The sequence below is a fragment of the Zootoca vivipara genome, chromosome 10, assembly GCF_963506605.1.
Source record: "Zootoca vivipara chromosome 10, rZooViv1.1, whole genome shotgun sequence".
Lineage (NCBI taxonomy): Eukaryota > Metazoa > Chordata > Lepidosauria > Squamata > Lacertidae > Zootoca > Zootoca vivipara.
The window spans coordinates 69,343,082-69,369,769 of NC_083285.1; the positions used below are offsets into that span (position 1 = coordinate 69,343,082).

General features: G+C 47.3%; 1 protein-coding gene across 1 annotated transcript in view; it reads right to left on the reverse strand.

Moving 5' to 3' along the window:
• Positions 1-26,444, reverse strand: part of TYMP (thymidine phosphorylase) — a 33,743-nt gene extending 7,299 nt beyond the window's left edge. The window contains exons 1-7 of the mRNA XM_060279272.1: positions 25,756-26,444; positions 17,045-17,212; positions 15,284-15,486; positions 13,828-13,926; positions 7,192-7,321; positions 5,424-5,542; positions 1,973-2,135 (exon numbers count right to left, since the gene is read on the reverse strand). Coding sequence (XP_060135255.1) covers positions 1,973-2,135; positions 5,424-5,542; positions 7,192-7,321; positions 13,828-13,926; positions 15,284-15,486; positions 17,045-17,162 — 832 coding nt within the window. The 5' untranslated portion in view covers positions 17,163-17,212; positions 25,756-26,444. The remainder of the gene's footprint in view (positions 1-1,972; positions 2,136-5,423; positions 5,543-7,191; positions 7,322-13,827; positions 13,927-15,283; positions 15,487-17,044; positions 17,213-25,755) is intronic.
• Positions 26,445-26,688: the final 244 nt, after the last annotated feature.

A 26,688-nucleotide genomic window follows, 5' to 3' on the forward strand; every position in this document is an offset into this window, starting at 1 on the left:
AGAAGCCATCCCGGTTTCTGATTTGATCCCATAATGTCCTAGCTTTCCTTTTTTTCCTCCCCTCCACAATTAAAAGCGGTGGAAAGAAAAGACCCCCCCCTCCTGTCCTTTTTTGGAAACGGGAGTCTCTGCTGTGTGAGTGTGTGTAGCTGCAAAGACAGAGTCCTGTTTATACTGAAATAAAATCATAGAATCATAGATTCTTAGAGTTGGAATGTACCCAAGGGTCATCTAGTCCAACCCCCTGCAATGCAGGAATTTCAGCTAAAGCATCCATGACAGATGGCCATCCAACCTCTGCTTAAAAACCTCCAAGGAAGGAGAGTCCGCCACCTCTTGTGACAGTCTGTTCCACTGCTGAACAGCTCTTACTGCCAGAAAGTTTTTTCGAATGTTTAGTCGGAATCTCCTTTCTTGCAACTTGAAGCTATGGGTTCGAGTCCTCCCCTCCATAGCAAGAGAAAAACAAGCTTGCTCCGTCCTCCATGTGACAGCCCTTCTGATATTTGAAGATGGCTCTCATATCTCCTCTCAGTGTCTTCTGTTCCAGGCTAAACATACCCAGCTCCTTCAACCATTCCTCATCAGGCTTTGTTTCCAGGTGCTTTGTTTCTTGGTCGCCCTCCTCTGCACACCTTCCAGCTTGTCAACGTCCTTCTTAAATTGTGGTGCCCAGAACTGGACACAGTACTCAGGTGAGGTCTGACCAGAGCAGAGTACAGTGGTACTATTACTTCCCTTGATCTAGATGCTATACTCCTATTGATGCAGCCCAGGAATTGCATTGGCTTTTTTAGCTGCTGCATCACACTGTGGACTCATGTTCAGCTTGTGGTCCACCAAGACCCCGAGATCCTTTTCACGTGTACTGCCAGTAAGCCAGGGGTCCCCCATCCTATATTTGTGCATCTGGTTCTTCCTGCCTAAGGGCAGAACCTGACATTTGTCCCTACTGAAATTCATTGTGTGAGCTTGCACTCAGTTCTCCAGTCTGTCAAGTTCAAAGTAAAAGGCTCTGAGATTATATCCGCAAGCTCCTTTAGTACCCTTGGATCCAGCTCATCAGGCCCTGTTCTCAAAGCTATGAACATGAGTTTGACCAAACTGCGGGAGGCAGTGAAAGACAGGAGTGCCTGGCGTGCTATGGTCCATGGGGTCACGAAGAGTCGGACACGACTAAACGACTAAACAACAACAAGGTATTTCCTTACTACCTCTTTTCCCTCCTTGCATAAATTATTGTTTTATCACCAGGTTGAGCATCACTTTCTTTTTGGGTGAAGACAGAGGCAAAGGAGGTGTTGAGTAGTTCTGTCTTTTCCCTGTCACCCAATAGCATTTCTCCGTGTTCCACGCAGAGGACCTACCACGTGCTTGTTCTTCCTCTTACTTCGAACACAGCAAAAAACAAACAAACCACCCTTTATTATTCTTTTTCACCTCTCTTGCAAGCCTGAGCTCATTCTGAGCTTGAGCCAGCCTGACTTTCCCCCTGCAACTGTTTGCTACTCGTGTATCCTCCTCCCTAGTCATTTCCCCTTTCTTCCATGTCTTACGCATGCCCTTCTTAGCTCTCAGCTCATCTGTAAGCTCCTTATGCAGCCACACCAGTTTCCTTAGATGCCTCCCACTTTTCTTTCTTGGTGGTCTTGTCTGCTTGGGGGCCTTCAATATTTCTCCTTTTAGAAACTCCCATCTTCATCGACTCCCTTCTCAATGAGTATTTCTGACCACAGGATCTCACCCAGGAGCTCCTTAAGCCTTTCGAAATTGGCTTTCTTAAAGTCCAGAGTGGAATTGTGGGTGCTGGTTGAGAGAAACCCCTGCGAGTCAGGGCCCTTGCGGGCTCCACTGGACTTAACCGCAGCAAGTGGGCCTTGGGGTTCATTGCTTCCTTCCCTCCCTCCCTTCCGCTCACACACAACACAGTGAAACGTTTTATAATGCCACTCGTGTGCCCCCCAGTGCAGACCTAGCGTGGTCACCAGCTCACAGAGATCCCCAGGTCCTTGTCCTTCCAAGCACTCCAAGGATTCAAGGACCTCCAAGGAGTGACCCACACGACACCCCAAAGGTCCGTCCATCTTGCTGAGCACCGCCGATGTGCTTATCCCTAGCTGGGTCCCAACAGACACCTGAGAGAGAGAGAGAGAATGAATGAATATGTCTTTGCTCAGAAAACTGCACTTGTTGCCAATTTGCTTCCAGGCCAAGTTTAAGGTGTTATTATCAGTACCGTATTGGCCTGAATATAAGCCCCACTTCCCCCACCCCCAAATTCCTACTGTGAAAAGTTAAGTGCGGCTTATATTTGGAACCGAGCGCTGTGTGCCCGCCTCCTGGCACAACCGCCCTGAATTGGGGGGGGGGGGCTGGCTCCAGCTTGGGGAGGTAGTGCTGGGAGTGCCAGGAGGCATGGGTGCATCGATCTCGGAACCGAGCACCGGCACCGGCCGCCCCCTGTCCCCTTTTCAGGGTGATGCGTATAAAGACCTTCAAGCCAGGCTGCCCTAATCTCGTACCATGAGTTGTTATCTTTGTCTTGCAAAAACACATTCCAAAGTGTGTGCATAAGAAAGGGAGGCGGGCCTTGCTTCATGTCCTAAACTCCCTCAAGGTAACAAAGGGATCACGTGCAGCGAGGTGCTGCTTAGAGCAGTGATGGGCAACCTTTTGAGCTTGGTGTGTCAAAATGCACCAAAAACTAGCATAACTTGGGTGGTGTGTCACTTCGAGGGGGGAAAAACCATAATTTTGCAATATTTATAGTTTAAATAACAAAAATGTATAATTGTAATATATAACTGTATTTAATAAACCAAAAACTAAGTTGCAGGGAACCAAGTTGCCAAGTTGCAGGGAACTAGGCAGAGGGCCTTCTCGGTGGTGGCGCCTGCCCTGTGGAACGCCCTCCCAACAGATGTCAAAGAGGAAAACAACTACCAGACTTTTAGAAGACATCTGAAGGCAGCCCTGTTCAGGGAGGCTTTTAATGTTTAATAAATTACTGTGTTTTATTTTTCTGTTGGAAGCTGCCCAGAGTGGCTGCGGAAATCCAGCCAGATGGGCGGGGTATAAATAATATATTATATTATTATTATTATTTATTATTATTATTATTATTATTATTATTATTATTATATCAAACCAAAAACCCCTTATTTATCACAAAGTGCCCAGAGTTGTTGAGCTTTTTGGGGGAGCTGCTGATCAAAGTTTTGGAGGTTTTTTGGGGGGGTGCAAAAGTTGCTTTGCTTTTGGGGGGGTGCCCCAAAGCTGCTGCACTTTTGGGGGGGGGGGAAGAGAACAGAAATAAATAACGAATAATACCTTTGCTGGAACTAACACGCAGCACCGACATAGTCTGCCAAAGCGCCAGAAAAAAACAGCACAGAAAGGGTTAAAAAACCAATCTCTGGCTACCAGCAACAACAACAACAAGAAAGGATCCGGGTTTTAACAGCGGAGACAAGCTCTAGCGGAGACAAGCTGTAGGAGGAGCGGGAGAACAAATGGGGGGGGGGAACAGCGCGAATGGGCCGATGGGGCGCGTGCCAGCAGTGAGGGCTCTGTGTGTCATGTCTGACACGCGTGTCATAGGTTCGCCATCACTGGCTTAGAGAGAGTTCTTTGTGTGTGTATATGTAATTAAGGAAAGACCGTAAATGGTATGCTAATAGGGGGGTGTAGCCTAGGATAGGAGGAATTTTGCCACAGTCTCTGCATATGTAGTGCCTTACGAGATAACAGAAGTGTATATTAAGGAGATCATCAGGGGGTTTGGACTGGGTGTTCATCAGTATGCGGATGATACCCAGCTCTACCTCTCTTTCAAATCAGAACCAGTGAAGGCGGTGAAGGTCCTGTGTGAGTGCCTGGAGGTGGTTGGAGGATGGATGGCGGTTAACGGATTGAGGTTGAATCCTGACAAGACAGAAGTACTGTTTGTGGGGGACAGGAGGCGGGCAGGTGTGGAGGACTTCCTGGTCCTGAATGGGGTAACTGTGCCCCTGAAGGACCAGGTGCGCAGCCTGGGAGTCATTTTGGACTCACAGCTGTCCATGGAGGCACAGGTTAATTCTGTGTCCAGGGCGGCTGTCTATCTGCCGGTGGACTGTCCCACCAGAGTGGTGCATGCTCTAGTTATCTCCTGCTTGGACTACTGCAATGCGCTCTACGTGGGGCTACCTTTGAAGGTGACCCGGAAACTGCAACTAATCCAGAATGTGGCAGCTGGACTGGTGACTGGGAGCAGCTGCCAGGACCACATAACACTAGTCTTGAAAGATCTACATTGGCTCCCAGTACGTTTCCGAGCACAAGACAAAGTGTTGGTGCTAACCTTTAAAGCCCTAAATGGCCTCGGTCCAGTATACCTGAAGGAGTGTCTCCACGCCCATCGTTCTGCCCGGACACTGAGGTCCAGCTCCGAGGGCCTTCTGGCGGTTCCCTCGTTGCGAGAAACCAAGTTACAGGGAACCAGGCAGAGGGCCTTCTCGGTAGTTGAAGAGAAAAACAACTACCAGACTTTTAGAGGACATCTGAAGGCAGCCCTGTTTAGGGAGGCTTTTAATGTTTAATAGATTATTTTATTTCATTTTTCTGTTGTAAGCCGCCCAGAGTGGCTGGGGAAACCCAGCCAGATGGGCAGGGTATAAATAATATATTTATATTTATATTTATCGTCATTCTTTATTCGACCGTCAGTCAGAAAAGATACAATTCTCAGTACAAAGAAAAAAAACAGCTACCAGATTTTTAGAAGACATCTGAAGGCAGCCCTGTTTAGGGAGGCTTTTAATGTTTAATAAATTATTGTATTTCAATACTTCTGTTGGAGGCCACCCAGAGTGCCTGGGGAAAACCAGCCAGATGGGCAGGGTATAAATATTATTATTATTATTATTATTATTATTATTATTATTATTATTATTATTTCCACATTTTTACAATAATGATTCATATACCCAATCAATTTACTCCAGTCTCTTTGAAACTTTTGGTTCCGGATTCTACCGGTCCAGCTTGGCTAATTCTGCAGAGTCCATCATCTTTGTCCAAAAAAAAATTAAAAAAAATCCTTCCAGTAGCACCTTAGAGACCAACTAAGTTTGTCATAGGTATGAGCTTTCGCATGCATGCACACTTCTTCAGATGCCAAATCCCCATCCCAAGCAGCAGAACCTAAGAAGGGCTTCCTGAATCAGGCCAATGGCCCATCTAGTCCAGGATCCTGTTCTTCTCTCGGTGGCCGACCAAATGCCTGTGGCAAGCCCACAAGCAGGATTCAAGAGCAACTGGGATTCAGAAGCACAGCTGCCTCCGACTATGGTGGCAGAGCAGAGCCACCCTGGCTGGTAGCCCTCGATAGCCCTCTCCTCCATGAAGGAGCTGAAAGCCTCCAGAAGCCTCTGAGGACTCACCAGGCTCTCAGCCAGCTGCTGGGCACTCTCCAGAGTGGGGTAAAGGGCTGCGCTGCCAAACTTCACATCCAGAACCAGGGCAGAGATGTTCTCCGCAGCCTTCTTGCTCAGGATTGAGCCTGTGAGGCAAGAGAGAGGCAGTGTCAAGGGGCTGTCAGGAATGCAGGTGCATCCACAGGTCAGGAAGAGGACTCAAAGTGTGATTGGCTTTTATTCACAAAATCAAAAACTCTTGTGTGTTCACCTAGGCCTGTGTTTCCCAAAGTGGCAATACCGTCTCCTGGGGGCAGGGGGCGCTGGAATGATTCAGGTAGTAGCCTTGGATGCAATTGGGGGGGGGGGTACACGCTAGACCAGTGATGGGCAACCTTTTGAGCTTGATGTGTCAAAATTCACCAAAAAACCAGCATAACTCGGGTGGTGTGTCACTTCGAGGAAAAATCCATAATTGTGTAATAATTATAGTTTAAATAACAAAAATGTATCATTGTAATACATAAAACCAAAATCCTCTGTGACATAATCTAACCTAAAAACCCTTATTTATCACAAAGTCCCAAAGTTGTTGAGCATTTTGGGGGGAGCTGCTGATCAAAGTTTTGGAGGTTTTTTTTGGGGGGGGGTGCAAAAGTTGCTTTGCTTTTGGGGGGGTGCCCCAAAGCTGCTGCGCTTTGGGGGGGAAGAGAACAGAAATAAATAACGAATAATACCTTCCCTGGAACTAACACGCAGCACCGACATAGTCTGCCAAAGCGCCAGAAAAAACAGCACAGAAAGGGTTAAAAACCAACCTCTGGCTACCAGCAACAACAACAACAACAACAACAACAACAAAGGATCCGGGTTTTAACAGTGGAGACAAGCTCTAGTGGAGACAAGCTGTAGGAGGAGCGGGAGAACAAATGGGGGGGGAACAGCGTGAATGGGGCGATGGGGCGCGTGCCAGCAATGAGGGCTCTGCGTGTCACGTCTGACACACGTGTCATAGGTTCGCCATCACTGCGCTAGACAAAGTCATATCTTTGTAGAGTACGATTGGTCCCAAAGCATCATCTATTCCATGGCTAGGCAACCTAAGGCCCGGGGGCCGGATCCGGCCCAATAACCTTCTAAATCTGGCTCGCAGACAGTCCAGGAATCAGTGTGTTTTTACATGAGTAGAATGTGTGTTTTTATTTAAAATGCATCTCTGGGTTATTTGTGGGGCATAGGAATTCGTTCAATTTCCCCCCCATATATATATATATATATATATATATATATATATATATATATATATAGCCCGGCCCCCCCACAAGGTCTGAGGGACAGTGGACCAGCCCCCTGCTGAAAAAGTTTGCTATTCCAACCTCCCACAGAGCAGCATAGTATGTACAAATCAAAAAAGCATTTCAGTAAAACGCTTTGTAAACTTCATTATGGGAAATCATGCTGGCAAAAGACTTCCTGCTGGAGCGATACCTATTTATCTACTTGCACTTGACGTGCTTTCAAACTGCTAGGTTGGCAAAAGCTGGGACCAAGCAACAGGAGCTCACCCCGCCACAGGGATTCGAACCGACGACGGCAAGCTCTAGGCTCTGTGGTTTAACCCACAGTGCCACCCGCCACCCCTGATACCTTTAAGCTATTATTAGGGTCCTCTGCGGGACATACCAGGAGAGGCAGTCCCGTAAGTACGAGGGTCCTAAGCCTGCCTGATTGGAAGGAGCCCACAGCCAGGGCCTCAGCACCGAGATTTCTCCTGTAACTGGATCTCACCCCATACCTGTGATGAGGGGCAAGCTGTCCACTGTGGCTGTTACGTCTCTCAGGGCATAGAGGGCCTTGTCTGCTGGGACCAGCTCCGTACTCTGCTCCACAATGCAGCAACCAACCTTTTCCAGGATCTGCTTCATCTGCAAGAGAACAAGTCCTGGGCTGTCCGCACGGGCCACTCACTTGTCATCAGCTCCACCCAGGAACTCCACTGTCACGGTCCAGTCGGCGGGCGTCAGGACCAGAGGCAAGATGGTGGTGAAGAAGCAGGGTCGAAGGCAGAGGCGAAGGTCCACGGGGCACGAAGCAAGGCGAAGGCAAAGCGAGGGTCCAGGAACAAGAAGCAAGGCGAAGGCGAAGCAATGGTCCAAGGAGCAAGGAGCAAGGCGAAGGATCCAGGAACAAGAAGCAAGGCGAAGGTCCACGGGGCAAGAGCAAGGCGAAGGCGAGGCAGGGGTCCAAGAAGCACGGCAGCAACAAGGCAAGGGTCCAAGGAACAGGAGGCCAGATGCAACCATGCAGGGATAGCGTTGCTGTGGCAAAGAGCTGAAGGGAAATGCTGGGCTTTTATCCCTCCCAGCTCCTGCCACCAGGTGCAGTGAGATCTCAAGTGGCCTCACCTGGGTGATTACTCCTTGCTTCTCCAGCACAAGCTGAGGACTTCACCTGTGTGGCCATGCCTTGCTTCTCCAGCACAAGTTGAGGCATGCCCCAGTCCTGCAAAGCACTACAGGCCCCAGAGCCTGACTCCTGCCCATACTCCTGACATCCACCACCACCTCCCTTTGCTGCCAAGGTAGCTAGTGCAGAGGGAGGAGAGTCTAGCGCAGGGATTTCCAAACTTTTTCAGACCACTGCCCCCTTGGTTTCATAAATTCACCCCACCCTACTCTATCGAAAGCTTTATTCAGGATAATGGTTCACATGACCCACTAGAGAGGTAAGGCAATAAACAAATGTAATAAACAACTGTTTATTAGATTTATTCAAAATCTAATCAAAACCATTTTGTGTAATTGATTCAACAAAAATTGATTAGCTTGGTCCATTGATGCCAGTCATTTACCAAGAATGGGCATCCCTGTTCTATTATATATATATATATATATATATATATATATATATATATATATATATATATATATATATTGTTGTTGTTGTTTAGTCGTTTAGTCGTGTCCGACTCTTCGTGACCCCATGGACCAGAGCACGCCAGGCACTCCTGTCTTGCACTGCCTCCCGCAGTTTGGTCAAACTCATGTTCGTAGCTTCGAGAACACTGTCCAACCATCTTGTCCTCTGTCGTCCCCTTCTCCTAGTGCCCTCAATCTTTCCCAACATCAGGGTCTTTTCCAAGGATTCTTCTCTTCTCATGAGGTGGCCAAAGTATTGGAGCCTCAGCTTCACGATCTGTCCTTCCAGGGAGCACTCAGGGCTGATTTCCTTAAGAATGGATAGGTTTGATCTTCTTGCAGTCCATGGGACTCTCAAGAGTCTCCTCCAGCACCATAATTCAAAAGCATCAATTCTTCGGCGATCAGCCTTCTTTATGGTCCAACTCTCACTTCCATACATCACTACTGGGAAAACCATAGCTTTAACTATACGGACCTTTGTCGGCAAGGTGATGTCTCTGCTTTTTAAGATGCTGTCTAGGTTTGTCATTGCTTTTCTCCCAAGAAGCAGGCGTCTTTTAATTTCGTGACTGCTGTCACCATCTGCAGTGATCAAGGAACCCAAGAAAGTAAAATCTCTCACTGCCTCCATTTCTTCCCCTTCTATTTGCCAGGAGGTGATGGGACCAGTGGCCATGATCTTGGTTTTTTTGATGTTGAGCTTCAGACCATATTTTGCGCTCTCCTCTTTCACCCTCATTAAAAGGTTCTTTAATTCCTCCTCGCTTTCTGCCATCAAGGTTGTGTCATCTGCATATCTGAGGTTGTTGATATTTCTTCCAGCAATCTTAATTCCGGCTTGGGATTCATCTAGTCCAGCCTTTCGCATGATGAATTCTGCATATAAGTTAAATAAGCAGGGAGACAATATACAACCTTGTCGTACTCCTTTCCCAATTTTGAACCAATCAGTTGTTCCATATCCAGTTCTAACTGTAGCTTCTTGTCCCACATAGAGATTTCTCAGGAGACAGATGAGGTGATCAGGCACTCCCATTTCTTTAAGAACTTGCCATAGTTTGCTGTGGTCGACACAGTCAAAGGCTTTTGCATAGTCAATGAAGCAGAAGTAGACGTTTTTCTGGAACTCTCTAGCTTTCTCCATAATCCAGCGCATGTTTGCTATTTGGTCTCTGGTTCCTCTGCCCTTTCGAAATCCAGCTTGCACTTCTGGGAGTTCTCGGTCCACATACTGCCTAAGCCTGCCTTGTAGAATTTTAAGCATAACCTTGCTAGCGTGTGAAATGAGCGCAATTGTGCGGTAGTTGCAGCATTCTTTGGCACTGCCCTTCTTTGGAATTGGGATGTAGACTGATCTTCTCCAATCCTCTGGCCATTGCTGAGTTTTCCAAACTTGCTGGCATATTGGGTGTAGCACCTTAACAGCATCATCTTTTAAAATTTTAAACAGTTCAGCTGGAATATCATCACTTCCACTGGCCTTGTTATTAGCAATGCTTTCTAAGGCCCATTTGACTTCACTCTCCAAGATGTCTGGCTCAAGGTCAGCAACCACACTACCTGAGGTGTACGAGACCTCCATATCTTTCTGGTATAATTCCTCTGTGTATTCTTGCCACCTCTTCTTGATGTCTTCTGCTTCTGTTAGGTCCTTACCACTTTTGTCCTTGATTATGGTAATCTTTGTACGAAATGTTCCTTTCATATCTCCAATTTTCTTGAACAGATCTCTGGTTTTCCCCATTCTATTGTTTTCCTCTATTTCTTTGCATTGCTCATTTAAGAAGACCCTCTTGTCTCTTCTTGCTGTTTTTTGGAAATCTGCATTCAGTTTCCTGTATCTTTCCCTATCTCCCTTGCATTTTGCTTGCCTCCTCTCCTCCGCTATTTGTAAGGCCTCGTTGGACAGCCATTTTGCTTTCTTGCATTTCCTTTTCCTTGGGATGGTTTTCATTGCTGCCTCCTGTATAATGTTACGAGCCTCCATCCATAGTTCTTCAGGCACTCTGTCCACCAAATCTAAATCCTTAAACCTGTTCCTCACTTCCACTGTGTATTCATAAGGGATTTGATTCAGATTGTATCTTACTGGCCCAGTGGTTTTTCCTACTTTCTTCAGTTTAAGCTGGAATTTTGCTATAAGAAGCTGATGATCTGAGTTACAGTCAGCTCCAGGTCTTGTTTTTGCTGACTGTATAGAGCTTCTCCATCTTTGGCTGCAGAGAATATAATCAATCTGATTTTGATGCTGTCCATTTGGTGATATCCATGTGTAGAGTCGTCTCTTGTGTTGTTGGAATAGAGTGTTTGTGATGACCAGCTTGTTCTCTTGACAGAACTCTATTAGCCTTTGCCCTGCTTCATTTTGAACTCCAAGGCCAAACTTGCCAGTTGTTCCTTTTATCTCTTGATTCCCTACTTTAGCATTCCAGTCCCCTGTAATGAGAAGAACATCCTTCTTTGGTGTCATTTCTAGAAGGTGTTGTAGGTCTTCATAGAATTGGTCAATTTCACTTTCTTCAGCACCGGTAGTTGGTGCATAAACTTGGATTACTGTGATGTTAAAAGGTCTGCCTTGGATTCGTATCGAGATCATTCTGTCATTTTTGAGATTGCATCCCATTACAGCTTTTGCCACTCTTTTGTTGACTATGAGGGCCACTCCATTTCTGCTACAGGATTCTTGCCCACAGTAGTAGATATGATAGTCATCCGAACTGAATTCGCCCATTCCCTTCCATTTTAGTTCACTGATGCCCAGGATGTCGATATTTATTCTTGTCATCTCATTTTTGACCACATCCAGCTTACCTCCACTCATGGTTCTTACATTCCAGGTTCCTATGCAATATTTTTCTTTACAGCATCGGAGTTTCCTTTCGCTTCCAGGCATATCCGCAACTGAGCGTCCTTTCGGCTTTGGCCCAGCCGCTTCATCAGCTCTGAATCTACTTGTACTTGTCCTCCGCTCTTCCTCAGTAGCATGTTGGACGCCTTCCGACCTGAGGGGCTCATCTTCCAGCGTCATAACTTTTATATGCCTGTTGTCTTTGTCCATGGAGTTTTCTTGGCAGGGATACTGGAGTGGCTTGCCAGTTCCTTCTCCAGGTGGATCACGTTTAGTCAAAACTCTCCACTATGACCTGTCCATCTTGGGTGGCCCTGCATGGCATAGCTCATAGCTTCTCTGAGTTATTCAAGCCCCTTCGCCACGACAAGGCATTGATACACACACACACACACACACACACACACACACACGAATCATTTTATTAGTTTTTCAAAAATAACATCCAATTAACAAATCCATCAAATCATACTCCAAAAAATTTAATAATAAGTGTTCTCGAAGCTACCAACATGAGTTTGACCAAACTGCGGGAGGCAGTGCAAGACAGGAGTGCCTGGCGTGCTATGGTCCATGGGGTCACGAAGAGTCGGACACGACTAAACGACTAAACAACAAATAATAATAATAATAATAATCAGCCAAATTACAATCTGAATTATTAATTATTATTTTTTCGGGCTTCCCATTGTCTGGACCTCTGAAGTATATCTCCAATATTTTCCTTTCTGCCTTCTTGTTGTTCTCATATTTTCCACATTCCGATCTTAACGCTTTAAAGTTCCCCTTTCCTGGCTGTGCTATTCTCAATCATGTCAGAAATCATATATCCTTTCAACCATCGGGTACAGCTTTATTTGTGTATACTGTATATATTTTTTTCAACTGTCTATTTGCCAGCGCAGCTTTTCCTGACTTCATTCCAATCTTCCAATCTGGGCTGTTGTCCAAGCCTGTCATTCGAATTTTAATGATGCAGTAACTCCCAAGTTGTTAAATTGTTACTGTTCACGATAAATTCCCAATGTTCTGCAAATTCTTAATGTGATGTGTCGGCTTCATGGACTGTCCTCTCCCCATGCTTTTTAACATCTACATGCAGCCGCTGGGAGAGATCATCAGGGGGTTTGGGCTGGGTGTTCATCAGTATGCGGATGATACCCAGCTCTACCTCTCTTTCAAATCAGAACCAGTGAAGGCAGTGAAGGTCCTGTGTGAGTGCCTGGAGGCGGTTGGAGGATGGATGGCAGCTAACAGATTGAGGTTGAATCCTGACAAGACAGAAGTACTGTTTGTGGGGGACAGAAGGCGAGCGGATGTGGAGGACTCCCTGGTCCTGAATGGGGTAACTGTGCCCCTGAAGGACCAGGTGCGCAGCCTGGGAGTCATTCTGGACTCACAGCTGTCCATGGAGGCGCAGGTCAATTCTGTGTCCAGGGCAGTTGTTTATCAGCTCCATCTGGTATGCAGGCTGAGACCCTACCTGCCTGCGGATTGTGTCTCCAGAGTGGTGCATGCTCTAGTTATCTCCTGCTTGGACTACTGCAATGCTGCAAAGTTGGGCTACCTTTCAAGGTGACCCGGAAACTACAACTAATCCAGAATGCGGCAGCTAGACTGGTGACTGGGAGCGGCCGCCGAGACCACATAACACTGGTCTTGAAAGATCTACATTGGCTCCCAGTACGTTTCTGAGCACAGTTCAAAGTGTTGGTGCTGACCTTTAAAGCCCTAAATGGCCTCAATCCAGTATACCTGAAGGAGCGTCTCCACCCCGATCGTTCTGCCTGGACACTGAGGTCCACTGCCGAGGGCCTTCTGAAGGTTCCCTCACTGCAAGAAGCAAAGCTACAGGGAACCAGGCAGAGGGCCTTCTCGGTAGTGGCGCCCGCCCTGTGGAACGCCCTCCCATCAGATGTCAAAGAGAAAAACAGCTACCAGATTTTTTGAAGACATCTGAAGGCAGCCCTGTTTAGGGAGGCTTTTAATGTTTAATAGATTATTTTATTTCATTTTTCTGTTGGAAGCTGCCCAGGGTGGCTGGGGAAACCCAGCCAGATGGGTGGGGTATAAATAAATTATTATTATTATTATTATTATTATTATTATTATTATTATTATACCAGCTTCCCAATCCCTGGCTTAAAATCACTTACAAGGAGTCTTAAATCACCACCTCCAGTGCACCCTGCCAACCTCTTGCCTTTGAGCGCCCCCTAAGTAATCCCACTGCCCCCCAGGGAGCGCTACTCTCCACTTTGGGATCCACTGGACTAGTGTGTGTATTTCTGTGCAAATTACTCGGCTGCAAAACTACATTGTAAAATCTGGATTAGTGCAAATTTTGAAGGATCCCTGTGATTCAGTTCAAATCCGGTGCAAATCCAGTAAATTCATCTACAGCTCTGAACTGAATTGAGTTTCTCCTCCAACCGTAGTCCCAATTAAAGGGACTTTCCTGCAGTTTAGAACAGGCTCTTGCTTCTCTCTTAGGAGAGCAGTACAGTGCCGGAATCCCTTTTGCTAGCATTGTCTCCCTGGCTTATGCCTATTCCCTCCTCCATCCACGCCTACTCTTCCTGGCCGACAGAAACAGACAGCCACATACCCCCAACACCCCCCATAAGCCCCTTTGGCTCCATCACAACCTGGGACACCTCACCTGTTCTGGGCTCTGGGAGACCGTGAAGCCAGGTATGGACTCCAGCTTGTCCAGCGTGCCTCCGGTGTGGCCCAGACCTCGGCCACTGATCATGGGCACCTGTTGAAAGGTAAAGAGGAAAGACTGGGTTGTCTTAGGACTGGTTATGAGTAGCATAGGAAGAGGGCATTTAACCCGCCAATGGAGAGGAGGAGGGTGGTTGGGAAGCTGAGCCGGGGCAGGAATACCAACGCTCCCCCAGCCCACGCAGGCTTCCCTGATCCCCTCGAAGTGAGTGGGTGAGTGGGTGGGTGTGGCGGGACAGCAGCAGATTGGCTGAGATGGTAGGAAGAAGAAGAAGAAGAGTTTGGATTTGATATCCCGCTTTATCACTACCCGAAGGAGTCTCAAAGCGGCTAACATTCTCCTTTCCCTTCCTCCCCCACAACAAACACTCTGTGAGGTGAGTGAGGTTGAGAGACTTCAGAGAAGTGTGACTAGCCGAAGGTCACCCAGCAGCTGCATGTGGAGGAGCGGAGACGCGAACCTGGTTCCCCAGATTACTAGTCTACCGCTCTTAACCACTGCACCACACTGGCTCTCTGATTGGCTTATGCATTTTAAGGCTGTCAAATCCATAATACATTATGCTCATCCAATAACCAAGCTTGGCACCAAAGTCCCCAAGGAGAGTAGATTGCTGTGCCTGCAAGGAATGCAAAAATGCAGGTAGTGTGTGGATCTGGCGCAGCGTACGGCCCGGGGTGTGCATGTGCAGCCCGCTGCATTTTGCAACGCTGCTTAAAGGGAGAAATAAAAGTGCACTTGGGCACAGCTAAGGACAGGTCGGGGGGGGGGGGAGCCAAACGCCTTGGGCAGACGTTGAAATAATTCTTTCAGTCAGAGTTCAGCTTGGTCTCCAGAAAAGAGCATAGATTGAGTTGCAGGGGCAGCAGCCCAAGCAACTTTTTCTGCTCCTGGGTGAGGAGGAGAAGGAGGAGTAGAGTATCTGCAAACGCTTTGGAGTTCCCTTCTGCCCGCTGGGAAGCCCCCACACCAAAAAGGTAGAGGCGGGGTCCTCACTTGCTGGTGGAGAGCTTTGACAGGGAGCTGCTGGGAGAGACTCCAGCTTCCCCGTTGAAACCGTTCCCACCTTTTCGGGGCTCCCTTCCACGCTCCTGCCATGCACAAGAGGCATGGGAGGCAAGCTGCATGCCCGGGCATGCAGGGAAAGGGGAGGTTGCCGGCAAAGCTGCACAGCTCCCCCACTCGCTGGGGCGCCCCTGAGAGGGCAGCGCTGTGGCGCAATGCACCACTCAGTTCTATGGGAAAGACGGCTCTGGGTGTTTCTTTAAGAGCCTCAGAGGAGTCTGCTGAATGGCTGACCTAGTTCATCATCGTGGCTTGAGAACGGGCTGTGGGTCTCTTTAAATTTTGCCCGGGAACCAGAGAGGTTGGAAGAACCTTCTCAACTCACCTTACAGCCACAGGCAGCCAAGGCTGGTGCCAGAGGCAGGCTGACTTTGTCGCCCACTCCCCCAGTGGAGTGCTTGTCCACCAGGAGCCCTTGCCATTTCGCCGGCCATTCAAGGACCCTCCCTGATGTAGCCATTGCCTGCGTCAACACCAGAGTCTCGTCAGGCTCCATGCCCTGTAGTCGGACGGCCATCAGCATCGCTCCTAGAAGACAACAGGTGACACAGGTGAGAGATATTCTGAGAGGGGCTAGCACAAGCCACAGAAATGACCTGGCATGTCACACATGCTGGATTTGGCTCAGTCAGCAAGTTGTGCAGGTTTTTATATTGTTTGTTGGACAGTGTTCTCGAAGGTACGAACCTGAGTTTGACCAAACTGCGGGAGGCAGTGCAAGACAGGAGTGCCTGGCGTGCTCTGGTCCATGGGGTCACGAAGAGTCGGACACAACTAAACGACTAAACAACAACAACAAGAACCTGCCCATACTGTGGAACCTTGACCACTCTGATTCTGAGAACAGCTAAGAGTTGGGTCACTTTATCTTTCTTCTTGTTGTTGTTGTTGTTTAGTCGTTTAGTCGTTTCCGACTCTTCGTGACCCCATGGACCAGAGCACGCCAGGCACTCCTGTCTTCCACTGCCTCCCACAGTTTGGTAAAACTCATGTTGGTAGCTTCGAGAACACTGTCCAACCATCTCGTCCTCTGTCGTCCCCTTCTCCTAGTGCCCTCAATCTTTCCCAACATCAGGGTCTTTTCCAGGGAGTCTTCTCTTCTCATGAGGTGGCCAAAGTATTGGAGCCTCAGCTTCAGGATCTGTCCTTCCAGTGAGCACTCAGGGCTGATTTCCTTCAGAATGGAGAGGTTTGATCTTCTTGCAGTCCATGGGACTCTCAAGAGTCTCCTCCAGCACCACAATTCAAAGCGTCAATTCTTTGGCGTCAATTCTTTTGATCACTAGCAAGGTGATTATTCTAGTCCACAAGAGGGTCTTATGTTGTGGCTGCTCACCCAAAGCTCTATTTGTAAAGATATAGCTAAATAGAGATATTTGTACAGATATGATTGCACAAGTTTTAGGTAGGGTTTTTTTAACCTTTTTTTTAGTTTTAAAGAAATCAATGGATATTCTACTTACAACTACCGTATAATAAAGAAAGGCATGCAAGATTTCAGGAGAATTCTATCCAGCTGCTCAAGATGAAATCAACCAGCTCTTGCCTTCCATAATTCCTTTGAAGTAATTCTTTCCTTTAGAGAGTAGTAGCCATCAGAATTTAGAAGCATGGCACCCTTCAAGTTTGAAGAACAGACAGAGAATCAGCTTAAGAGCCGTGTTCCCCCCCCCCCCCAGTTTCAAACTGGGGAGAGAGAGCTTAAAAGGATTAGATGGAGTGAATTCAACATGGGGTGCAGATTTTGGGGACTGAAAAGATGAATTCCTAGGATCCTGAGGCAGGACCAGTGGTTGTGTTTTCTGCTGCAGGAGTGTCAGTCTGCTTGTGCCAGTGTCTCCTTGTGAGTTAAGCAAACCCTATGAAAACATTCTAAGTCTTTGAACCCTGTAGGATAATTCTTGGAGAGCAGTAAGAATAAGTCCCCTCCCCACATACAAGGAAGTCATGGGAAGGGTTGCCTTGGCTGTGCCTGTTTGCAGAGTTTCCGCCTCATTCTTGAACGCATCCTTCTCTCCGCCCCCCCCCCCCCCGTCCACCCACAATCCCACCCTCCCTGATTCCCCGGCCCCACAACCTTCCTTACCAATTTGCCCTTCCTGCAAGGCCTTGCTGGACACAGCTTGGACAAAGTAGAGGATCTCCTCCTGCTGCAGCTTCTCCCCATCCCGCTTCTTCCGGATTATTTCTGGGAAGCTTAGCATGCTGCCAGAATTGGGGGCTACAGAGACGGAGCTGGTGTTGGGTCCAGAGACTGCAGGGGTATATGCAATAACTGAAATAATGGGCTGATGCTGCCAATTTCTTCAAAAGTCCGATACAATACAAGCAGCACGCAAGGCCACAAGATTCAATCAAGTATCAATCAAGTATTATTAGTACAAAAAGAAAACAATAAGAGAACCATATACAAGTGCTGACACAGAAGCCAAAACCAAACGTCAAGCAGATAGCATATACAAATAAATACCGAAAGGCAAACCAGTCTTTATGGTCTTTGAGGCTATGTAGCGGTCAGCAAAGTGGCAGCAGGTCGAACGAAATGTCTATGATAGACAGGCTGCCGGCGTTTTTCGCCTGTTTCGCGCATATGACGGGCTTCTTCAGTAGTTTCTCCTTCTGCTTTCAGTTATGTTTAATGCATTCAAATTTGTATGAAACCACTTATCTTGGCTTAGGCCACAATGCTCAAGTTCTTTTTCAAAAGGTTCTCTCATGCGGCTTTAATACATTTACATATTCAATTTCTTATATTCAGAGTTTTCTTAGTTTGAGCATGTATTGACTAAGCAATATGCAATTCAGTGGAAACAAGTGTACTGTAAAGTGAGGATTAGAAAATCTTAATTTCACAGATATGCTTGTGGGTCCTGAGCTGGCATTGGTGGACCAGGAATGAGACCTTAGGGGTTTTTTTTGTTTTTGTTTTAATGCATTCTTTCCTGCCAGGGACTCGAGGAGGTTGTAGCGAATAGCTCAATGAAGATATTTCTCCATTGTGTGGCAACCGTGAAAAGGGCAAATTCCATGTTAGGGATTATTAGGAAAGGAATTGAAAATATTAGTGCTGTTCTGCAAATCTATGGTGCAACCCCATCAGGAGTACTGTGTCCAGGTCTGGTTGCCTTGGGTCAAAAGGAATATTGTAGACCCTGGCAGAAGTCCTTATACTGGACGTGTCCTGGAAGGATTCATAGAATCATAGAGTTGGAAATTACCCCCAATGGGTCATCTAGTCCAACCCCCTGCGACGCAGGAATCTCAACTAAAGAATCCTTGACAGAAGGCCGTCTAACCTCTTCTTAAAAACCTCCAAGGAAGGAGAGTCCAAAACCTCACGAGGGAGACCATTCCACGGTTGAACAGCTCTTACTGTCAGAAAGTTCTTCCTGACGTTTAGTCGGAATCTCCTTGCTCCAAGCTTGCTCCATCTTCCATGGGACAGCCCTTTAGATATTTGAAGATGGCACTCACATCTCCCCTCAATTTCCCCTTTTCCAAGTTCTTGCCAGTGGCATAGCGAGGGTTTTCGCCGCCCGGGGCAGTCACTGAGCTTGCCGCCCCTCTCACTGTTCCTCATCCGGGAGCCCCAACCTCTTGCCACAGTCCTCCCCCCTGCTTATTCTTATTACCATTTAAAAATATAGAAATACAAAATACCAGCAAGTCCTCTCCACCACCAGCTTCTGTGCAGCTGAAGCCTGACTTCCACTCAAGACTTCCCCCCCTGCCCCCAAGGAGGTGGAACCACCCAGTTAGGGAACCATTAATCTAGGGATTTTACACTATTCAGAAGTTACGGAGATGAGAAGTTAGTCTTTGGGATGACTAATTTCTTATAAAACCTCTATTCTATTGTTCTGTTGTCTCTTCCTGAAAGTCCCTGCCTGTTTCCTATTCTGTCTACTCTGCTCTACTGGGAGTGGTAAGAGTATAAACCTAGTGAGAAATGACTAATGGTCTCCTTGTCTGTTTCCTGAGTTTAACTCCGGTAGATTCTATTGTATATATGTATATGAAAACTGGTGTAGCAGAAGCAGTGGGGTCGATGGGGGGGGGCAGCTCTGTCATAGGGCTGTTGTGGAGTTTAAATGAGGGGGAGAACCATATTCGCCACCTTGAGCCCCTTGGAGTAAAAAAAAGGTGATGTTCTAAGAAAATTGGAGTTGGCTTTTACAGCCCAACTCCCCATCAAGGGACTTAGAATCCTGTGAGGTCCACTAGGGTTCAGAGATACATACAAATGGAGGCTACCAAGGAAGCAAGGCAACAGCGGCGGATCTTAGGGTCTCAAATTTCAGTGGCACCCTGTGCAATGCCGAAATTCGGCCTCTCCCGCTCCTTTCCAAGTAACCCCAGTGGTGCCCACAAGGCTCCACACCCTGTACAACCGAATCCATACCCTCTAACACTTCACCGATGAAAATAGGGACTTCCTATTCCATAATAATAATTGCATTCTGTATACCTCACCCATCTAACTGGGTTGCCCCAGCCACTCCGCGCATACCCTCCAACTCCCAGATTGAAAAATCCGGGATCAGCAGCGGCGCGGCACCGGAAGTCGCTTCTATGCATGTTCAGACATGCATAGAAGCGACTTCCGGTGCCGCCGCTGCCCGATTTCCAGTGCCCAGACATGGGCAGAGCGGCACCGGAAGTCGCTTCTACGCATGGGCAGAAGCGACTTCCGGTGCCGGGCTGCCCGTGTCTGCATGTCTGGGCACCAGAAATCGCTTCTGCGCATGTCCAGACATGTGCAGACAGCCGGGAGCCAGGACATGGCCACCGGCAGGAGCTAAATCCGGAGGATTTACGGGATATGAATCAATTCGGGATGACAGCAGGAAACGGTAACAAAATACAGGGTTTTCCCACAAAAAAATGGGAGACTTGGCAGCTATGACTCTGGAAAGCTTCCAACATACATAAAAACATAATGAAACATTTTTTCAAAAACTTCTATATACAGGGCTGCCTTCAGATGTCTTCTAAAGCTTGTATATTTACTTATCTCCTTGGCTCAGGGTTCACATAACTCCATACCCTCCAACATTTCTCTGAGGAAAATAGGGGCATCCTAAGGAAAAGCAGGACATTCCAGGATCAAATCAGAAACTGGGATGGCTTCTGTAAATCTGGGACTGTCCCTGGAAAATAGGGACAGTTGGAGGGTCTGTGAATTTACCTCTGAAAGGCAAGCTATTGATCTTTTTTGGTCTGCGGCAACTGAATCTCCCCTGCCCCCCATCCCCACCCTTGTAAAGAGGTGAGGAGTGCCATACAATATCACGCAATAACCTTTAAACCCCCAGCAAGTATCCCCTCTTTGACAGAACACCCGAAAGCGTAACATAAATGTCACCAAAATGTTAAAGAAGGAGGGGTTGACCAGTAGAATCATACCGTAGAATCATAGAATCATAGAGTTGGAAGAGACCACAAGGGCTATCCAGTCCAACCCCCTGCCAAGCAGGAAACACCATCAAAGCATTCCTGACATCTGCCTGTCAAGCCTCTGCTTAAAGACCTCCAAAGAAGGAGACTCCGCCACACTCCTTGGCAGCAAATTCCACTGCCGAACAGCTCTTACTGTCAGGAAGTTCTTTCTAATGTTTAGGTGGAATCTTCTTTCTTGTAGTTTGAATCCATTGCTCCGTGTCCGCTTCTCTGGAGCAGCAGAAAACAACCTTTCTCCCTCCTCTATATGACATCCTTTTATATATTTGAACATGGCTATCATATCACCCCTTAACCTTCTCTTCTCCTGGCTAAACATACCCAGCTCCCTAAGCCGTTCCTCATAAGGCATCGTTTAAAAAAATTGATATGTGGCTTCCAGCCTGTCTACCAGTATACTTGTGATTTGTTTTCCCCCATCTGTCTGGAGCATCTTTACTTTTTTGCTTTCTAGCTAACTCGATCCCTCCTTCCACTCTTGCTCATTCCTCGTCAACCTTGTTCAAACACCCTCCTACTGGCATGCGGGACAACCACCCTTCCTCGGATCTTACTTCCTTTGACGTGACCGGTTGCACCCTTATGGCTCATTCGCCAGTTCCTTAAGGAAGTTCTTGGATACATTTTGGCAGGTCAGGGACATGGTGGCAAGTCAAGGGCAGGTCAGACACTGCTGCCTGGGTCACCCTGGTCCACCCTACTGGGCTTGGGCAGCATTGGGAACAGGCGGGCCAGTTCAGGTGTTAACGGCCAGGGCTGTGGGGTTAGATTCAGGAGGCTTTAAAGTTTGTTGTTTTTATTCGAGAGGCGAACTAGCTGCAAGGTCGCCTTGGGTTCTCTTTATTCCTCCTATTTGTGGTAGAAACCGATTTAAATGTATGCATTCTGTGTTTTTTACTGTATATTCTGATTTTATCCTGTGAACCACCCTGAGACCTGCAGGTGTAGGGCGAAATATACATTTATTACATAATAATAATAATAATAATAATAATAATAATAATAATAATAATAATACATGACTTTGGTTTCATAAAATGCAGAGCGGATGATGTGTATTATTGCAGTACGTGCATTTGTTTTAGGAGACTACAGTTTCTTCTATCAGTGGGATAAAAAGGCAATAAATACATAAGCTTTCTTGAAGGCATTTGGGAAAGTAAAAAGTGGCGGACTGTTTGTCTCTGCCAAAAGGTGGTAAAAAATAAGTGGCCCTCAGTTGTGGAGATATTGAAACAACTCTGTTCACTGCCAAAGGAAGCAGAAAATGAGTCCAATGGTGTGTACAGAATTAGAGTGTGTGCAATGCATCATCATTTTTTCCCCCGTTGCAACAAAAAATGAGCATCCATCTACCTCAAGGGACAATGGAGTATGCCTGCAGGGGTGAAGTTAAACTGCTGTCTTAGGGTTTCCAGCTTTGTCACGAGTCAATGGTGGTTGCTCCTCGCTACCCTCCATGAGCAGCGAGGAGGTTCAGGCAGTGGGAAGCCAGGATTTATGAGGCACAAATCCTGGCAATTTCCCCCAGTGGGGCCCGGGGGGCTCACTGCATCCTGCTGTGCCACTCAAGCCCATGTCTGCCAACCTGGAAGGCAGAGCGGGTATGACCGGGGAGTGCGTCCCTGCCACGGACGAGCCTCTGCCTCTGGCATGATTTTGTGGTTGGTTCCTACATAATTCGGACAATTGGTTATAATCAAGAGGCGCTCCTGGCCAATGGGCTGGAGTTGGTCAGATGCCAAAGGGACTGGGCTTGGCTCTTTGAAGGTATCTGAATGCTTTATTTGAAGCTTGAGAATCCTTACAACAGCCAGGAAAGGAAGGGGGAGAGCCATATCCTTTCATATGGTTTTCAAATGGTCTCCTTTCTTCTTGTCCTCCCCTGCAAAATGAAAGAGATGTGTGTATCTGCTGTTAAGTTATTCTGTTTGTTACCTCGGAAAAGAGGGGGGAGCCTTTTGATTTATGCTCAACAAGGAATTTAACAAGGTTTTATTATGCCCTCCCCCCTCGACCAAGGCTGAATGGACTTTATTCAAAATTATTCTTGGACTGTGTAGTGTGATGGAGCAATGTAGTGGGAGGTGGGGAGGAACTGCTGCCGAACAGATCTGGCAGAGAGGCTGAATTTGAGAGAAGATCTTGTTTTTAACTGTGCGCCGAGGAAGAACTCCAGAGTGCAGTTTTAATGGCAGAGTTTGGATATGCACTCTGTGAGTTATTTATGACTGCGGAAGGAATGGAATGTGACCTTGGACCGTCCAGATAAACACTGCAAAGAACTGAACAAGGGAAGATCGTTATGAAATCTCCCAGCACACCAGGTCTGGAACAACAATGTATATGAAGGACTACACCTGTGGACCTAATAGGTATTTCAAGCCATTTGCATATGTTGCCATGCAACCAGACCACACAGAATGTAGGCACCCTATATATAGAAAGGAGCAAACCAGGGATATTTGAGGGAGCAGGTGGGGCCCATTCCTTGCATCATAGGAGCCTACGCAACACAAAACACTGTTGCTGTATGTAGGTTTTATTTTATTGGTTTTTTATCTTATATTTTGGAAATGTACATCCAGGTTTTTTTTCCTTTAATTTTTTTGGGGGCCCCCAAGAGAGTGGGGCCCTAAGCTATAGCTTGTTTAGCTTATACGTAAATCTGGCATTGATGCACACTGCCATTTAACATGGACAGTAATTTTCTTCCTTGTCCACACGACATCCTCCTCCAAATCACTGCCTTCCCAGGCTTTTCCTGCCCACTTGACCCCTTCGATCGGTAGAACTGGCCCTGTCACAGGTGCTACATAATACCCATTATGCATTTGTAAGAAAATGAATCATAGAATCATAGAGTTGGAAGAGACCACAAGGGCCATCCAGTCCAACCCCCTGCCAAGCAGGAAACACCATCAAAGCATTCCTGACATATGCCTGCCAAGCCTCTGCTTAAAGACCTCCAAAGAAGGAGACTCCACCACACTCCTTGGTAGCAAATTCCACTGCCGAACAGCTCTTACTGTCAGGAAGTTCTTCCTAATGTTTAGGTGGAATCTTCTTTCTTGAAGTTTGAATCCATTGCTCCATGTCCGCTTCTCTGGAGCAGCAGAAAACAACCTTTCTCCCTCCTCCATATGACATCCTTTCATATATTTGAACATGGCTATCATATCACCCCTTAACCTTCTCTTCTCCAGGCTAAACATACCCAGCTCCCTAAGCCGTTCCTCATAGGGAATGATATCTTTTAGTGTAGCAGCACGGAAACTCAAACTCCCTGCCTTATGACATCAAGCAGCCGCCTTCACAGTACATGTTGCAACGCCTGCTAAAAACGTATTTACTTAGACAAGTCTACCAAGGCAATTGGTTCAAAATTGGGAAAGGAGTACGACAAGGTTGTATATTGTCTCCCTGCTTATTTAACTTATATGCAGAATTCATCATGCGAAAGGCTGGACTAGATGAATCCCAAGCCGGAATTAAGATTGCTGGAAGAAATATCAACAACCTCAGATATGCAGATGACACAACCTTGATGGCAGAAAGCGAGGAGGAATTAAAGAACCTTTTAATGAGGGTGAAAGAGGAGAGTGCAAAATATGGTCTGAAGCTCAACATCAAAAAAACCAAGATCATGGCCACTGGTCCCATCACCTCCTGGCAAATAGAAGGGGAAGAAATGGAGGCAGTGAGAGATTTCACCTCCTTGGGCTCCTTGATCACTGCAGATGGTGACAGCAGTCACGAAATTAAAAGATGCCTGCTTCTTGGGAGAAAAGCAATGACAAACCTAGACAGCATCTTAAAAAGCAGAGACATCACCTTGCCGACAAAGGTCCGTATAGTTAAGGCTATGGTTTTCCCAGTAGTGATGTATGGAAGTGAGAGTTGGACCATAAAGAAGGCTGATCGCCGAAGAATTGATGCTTTTGAATTATGGTGCTGGAGGAGACTCTTGAGAGTCCCATGGACTGCAAGAAGATCAAACCTATCCATTCTTAAGGAAATCAGCCCTGAGTGCTCCCTGGAAGGACAGATCGTGAAGCTGAGGCTCCAATACTTTGGCCACCTCATGAGAAGAGAAGAATCCTTGGAAAAGACCCTGATGTTGGGAAAGATGGAGGGCACAAGGAGAAGGGGACGACAGAGGACAAGATGGTTGGACAGTGTTCTCGAAGCTACGAACATGAGTTTGACCAAACTGCGGGAGGCAGTGCGAGACAGGAGTGCCTGGCGTGCTATGGTCCATGGGGTCACGAAGAGTCGGACACGACTAAACGACTAAACAACAACACCCAGGCATGTAGAAGAACACAAATGAGTTTTCAGTATATTGCTGGTTTTATTTTTTGAATATTTTTAGGAGTTGCTTTCCGGATTCTTCCTGACAATTTTTCGATTCCATTCTCTTTGTAAACTGCTTGAAGGGTTTATTTTTTAAACAATCAAGCAGTGCGTAAATGTTATGGAATAAATAAATTCCCGGGGTGGGGTGCTGGGGGTATAAATAACTACCAGGCTTTGAAAAGCTGGTATCACTGGACCAAGTTCATCAGTTTTGTTGAATTAATTAAACTAAAGTTCTGATTGGGTTTGCAACAGATGTGCAACTAATTGTTACTGTTTCGAATTTTATTGTGTTACCTTCCTTGGTGGGTGATGCAAACTATTATTCTGGATAATGCTTTTTTACAGGGTAGAGGGCACTGGGCATGAGTTTGTGGAGCCAAAGGTTTGTGAACCGCTGATCTAGCACACTAGAGAGCATGATCTACTCCCAGTATAAAACAACTGGCAGTGATCTACCCATTGTCATTGGAGGGAGGAGGGAAGCCAAAGTTGTTGAGCTTTTTTAGGGGAGCCCAAAGTTCGTCCATGGGGTCACGAAGAGTCGGACACGACTAAACAACAACAAAGTTGTTGAGCTTTTTGCGAGGGTGACAAAGTTGTCTAGCTTTCTTTGGGGGTGGGGAGGATCATAAGATGCGCAAAACAAACACAGACGATAACAGGCGAATGCGGCAATACCGGAAACTAAATTAGCAATACCGATCGCCCATTTCACGTAACAGATGGGCAGAGCGAGGATGGAGAGGGGCGGAGACATTAAACACAATGTTTTTCCCCAACAAGCAATCGGAAGGGAGATATCACAAGGGAGCCCGCTGTCGGAAGGGAGCCTGCAATCGACTGCAATCTACAGCAAATCACTCAGGGATCGACCAGTAGATCACGATTGACCTGTTGGACATCACTGCTCTAGAGGATACCCCCAGGGCTAAAGTTCCAGGAACTGAGGATACAATCCTTCCCGAAAGTACTCACCAACAAGGGCAGGGTTGCCAGTGAAGCCCAGTCCAAATCCAGCGTGGTCAAGCACAGAGAATCTGTCCGGGTCCGAACAGGGATGAAGCCAGAGACAAACCTTCCAAGATCTAGAACCCGGGGAATTCAGGCAAAAGTGTTTGGGCGCCTAGACTCAGTAGCATTTCCAAGAATGAGAAGTCTCACAAGGGAGACCATATATACTCTGCCGCCCTGAACCACACCCTGACCACAAGTGCTGGCAGGGATTGCTTCCTTGTGAGTATCTCCCTTATGCAGAACCCTGGGTCTGTTGGCACATGCTGTGTGATCGCCCTTCAGCGCCGACCTCAAGCTTCTGGCACCCTCTCGAGGACTGGGTGGTGGCGGCTCCACCTTCTCCAGCAGCTCCACCTCCATAGGTTCTTCACCAGACGTCAGCCCAGAGGGATCCACAGCACTCAATTCAGAGGGCCCTGCCTCCTCCTTCTCCTCAAAGCGCTTGACCTGCGGGGTGCCTGCCTCATCCTCCGAGGTCTCCAGGCCTGGTACCCGTTCAAGACTAGGCACACAGCCTAGAATCACAGCTGCAGAGTCGGAAGGGACTTCCAAGGGTCATCTAGCAATGCGGGAATCCCAGCTGAAGCATCCCTGGTGGCGGGCCATTTGGCCTCTGTTTAAAACACCCCCAATGAAGGGAAGCCCATCACCTTCTGAGAGAGTCCGTTCCCCTGCCAGGGCATGGAGAGGACGGTTCTTGAACTGATTGGTCTTTGCACTTGATTCCACCTGACCTACTTGTTTGCGCAACAGCTGCTTGTTCCACACACAGCCAAGGCGGGTCAGTGTTGTGGCTGGCTCTCCGCCAAGCCTGTCCACTCGGCCGCTACTGGAGCAGGTTCACCCCTTGTGCCGCAAAATGCTAAAGTCTGGACAGAATGAGATTCAAGCCCC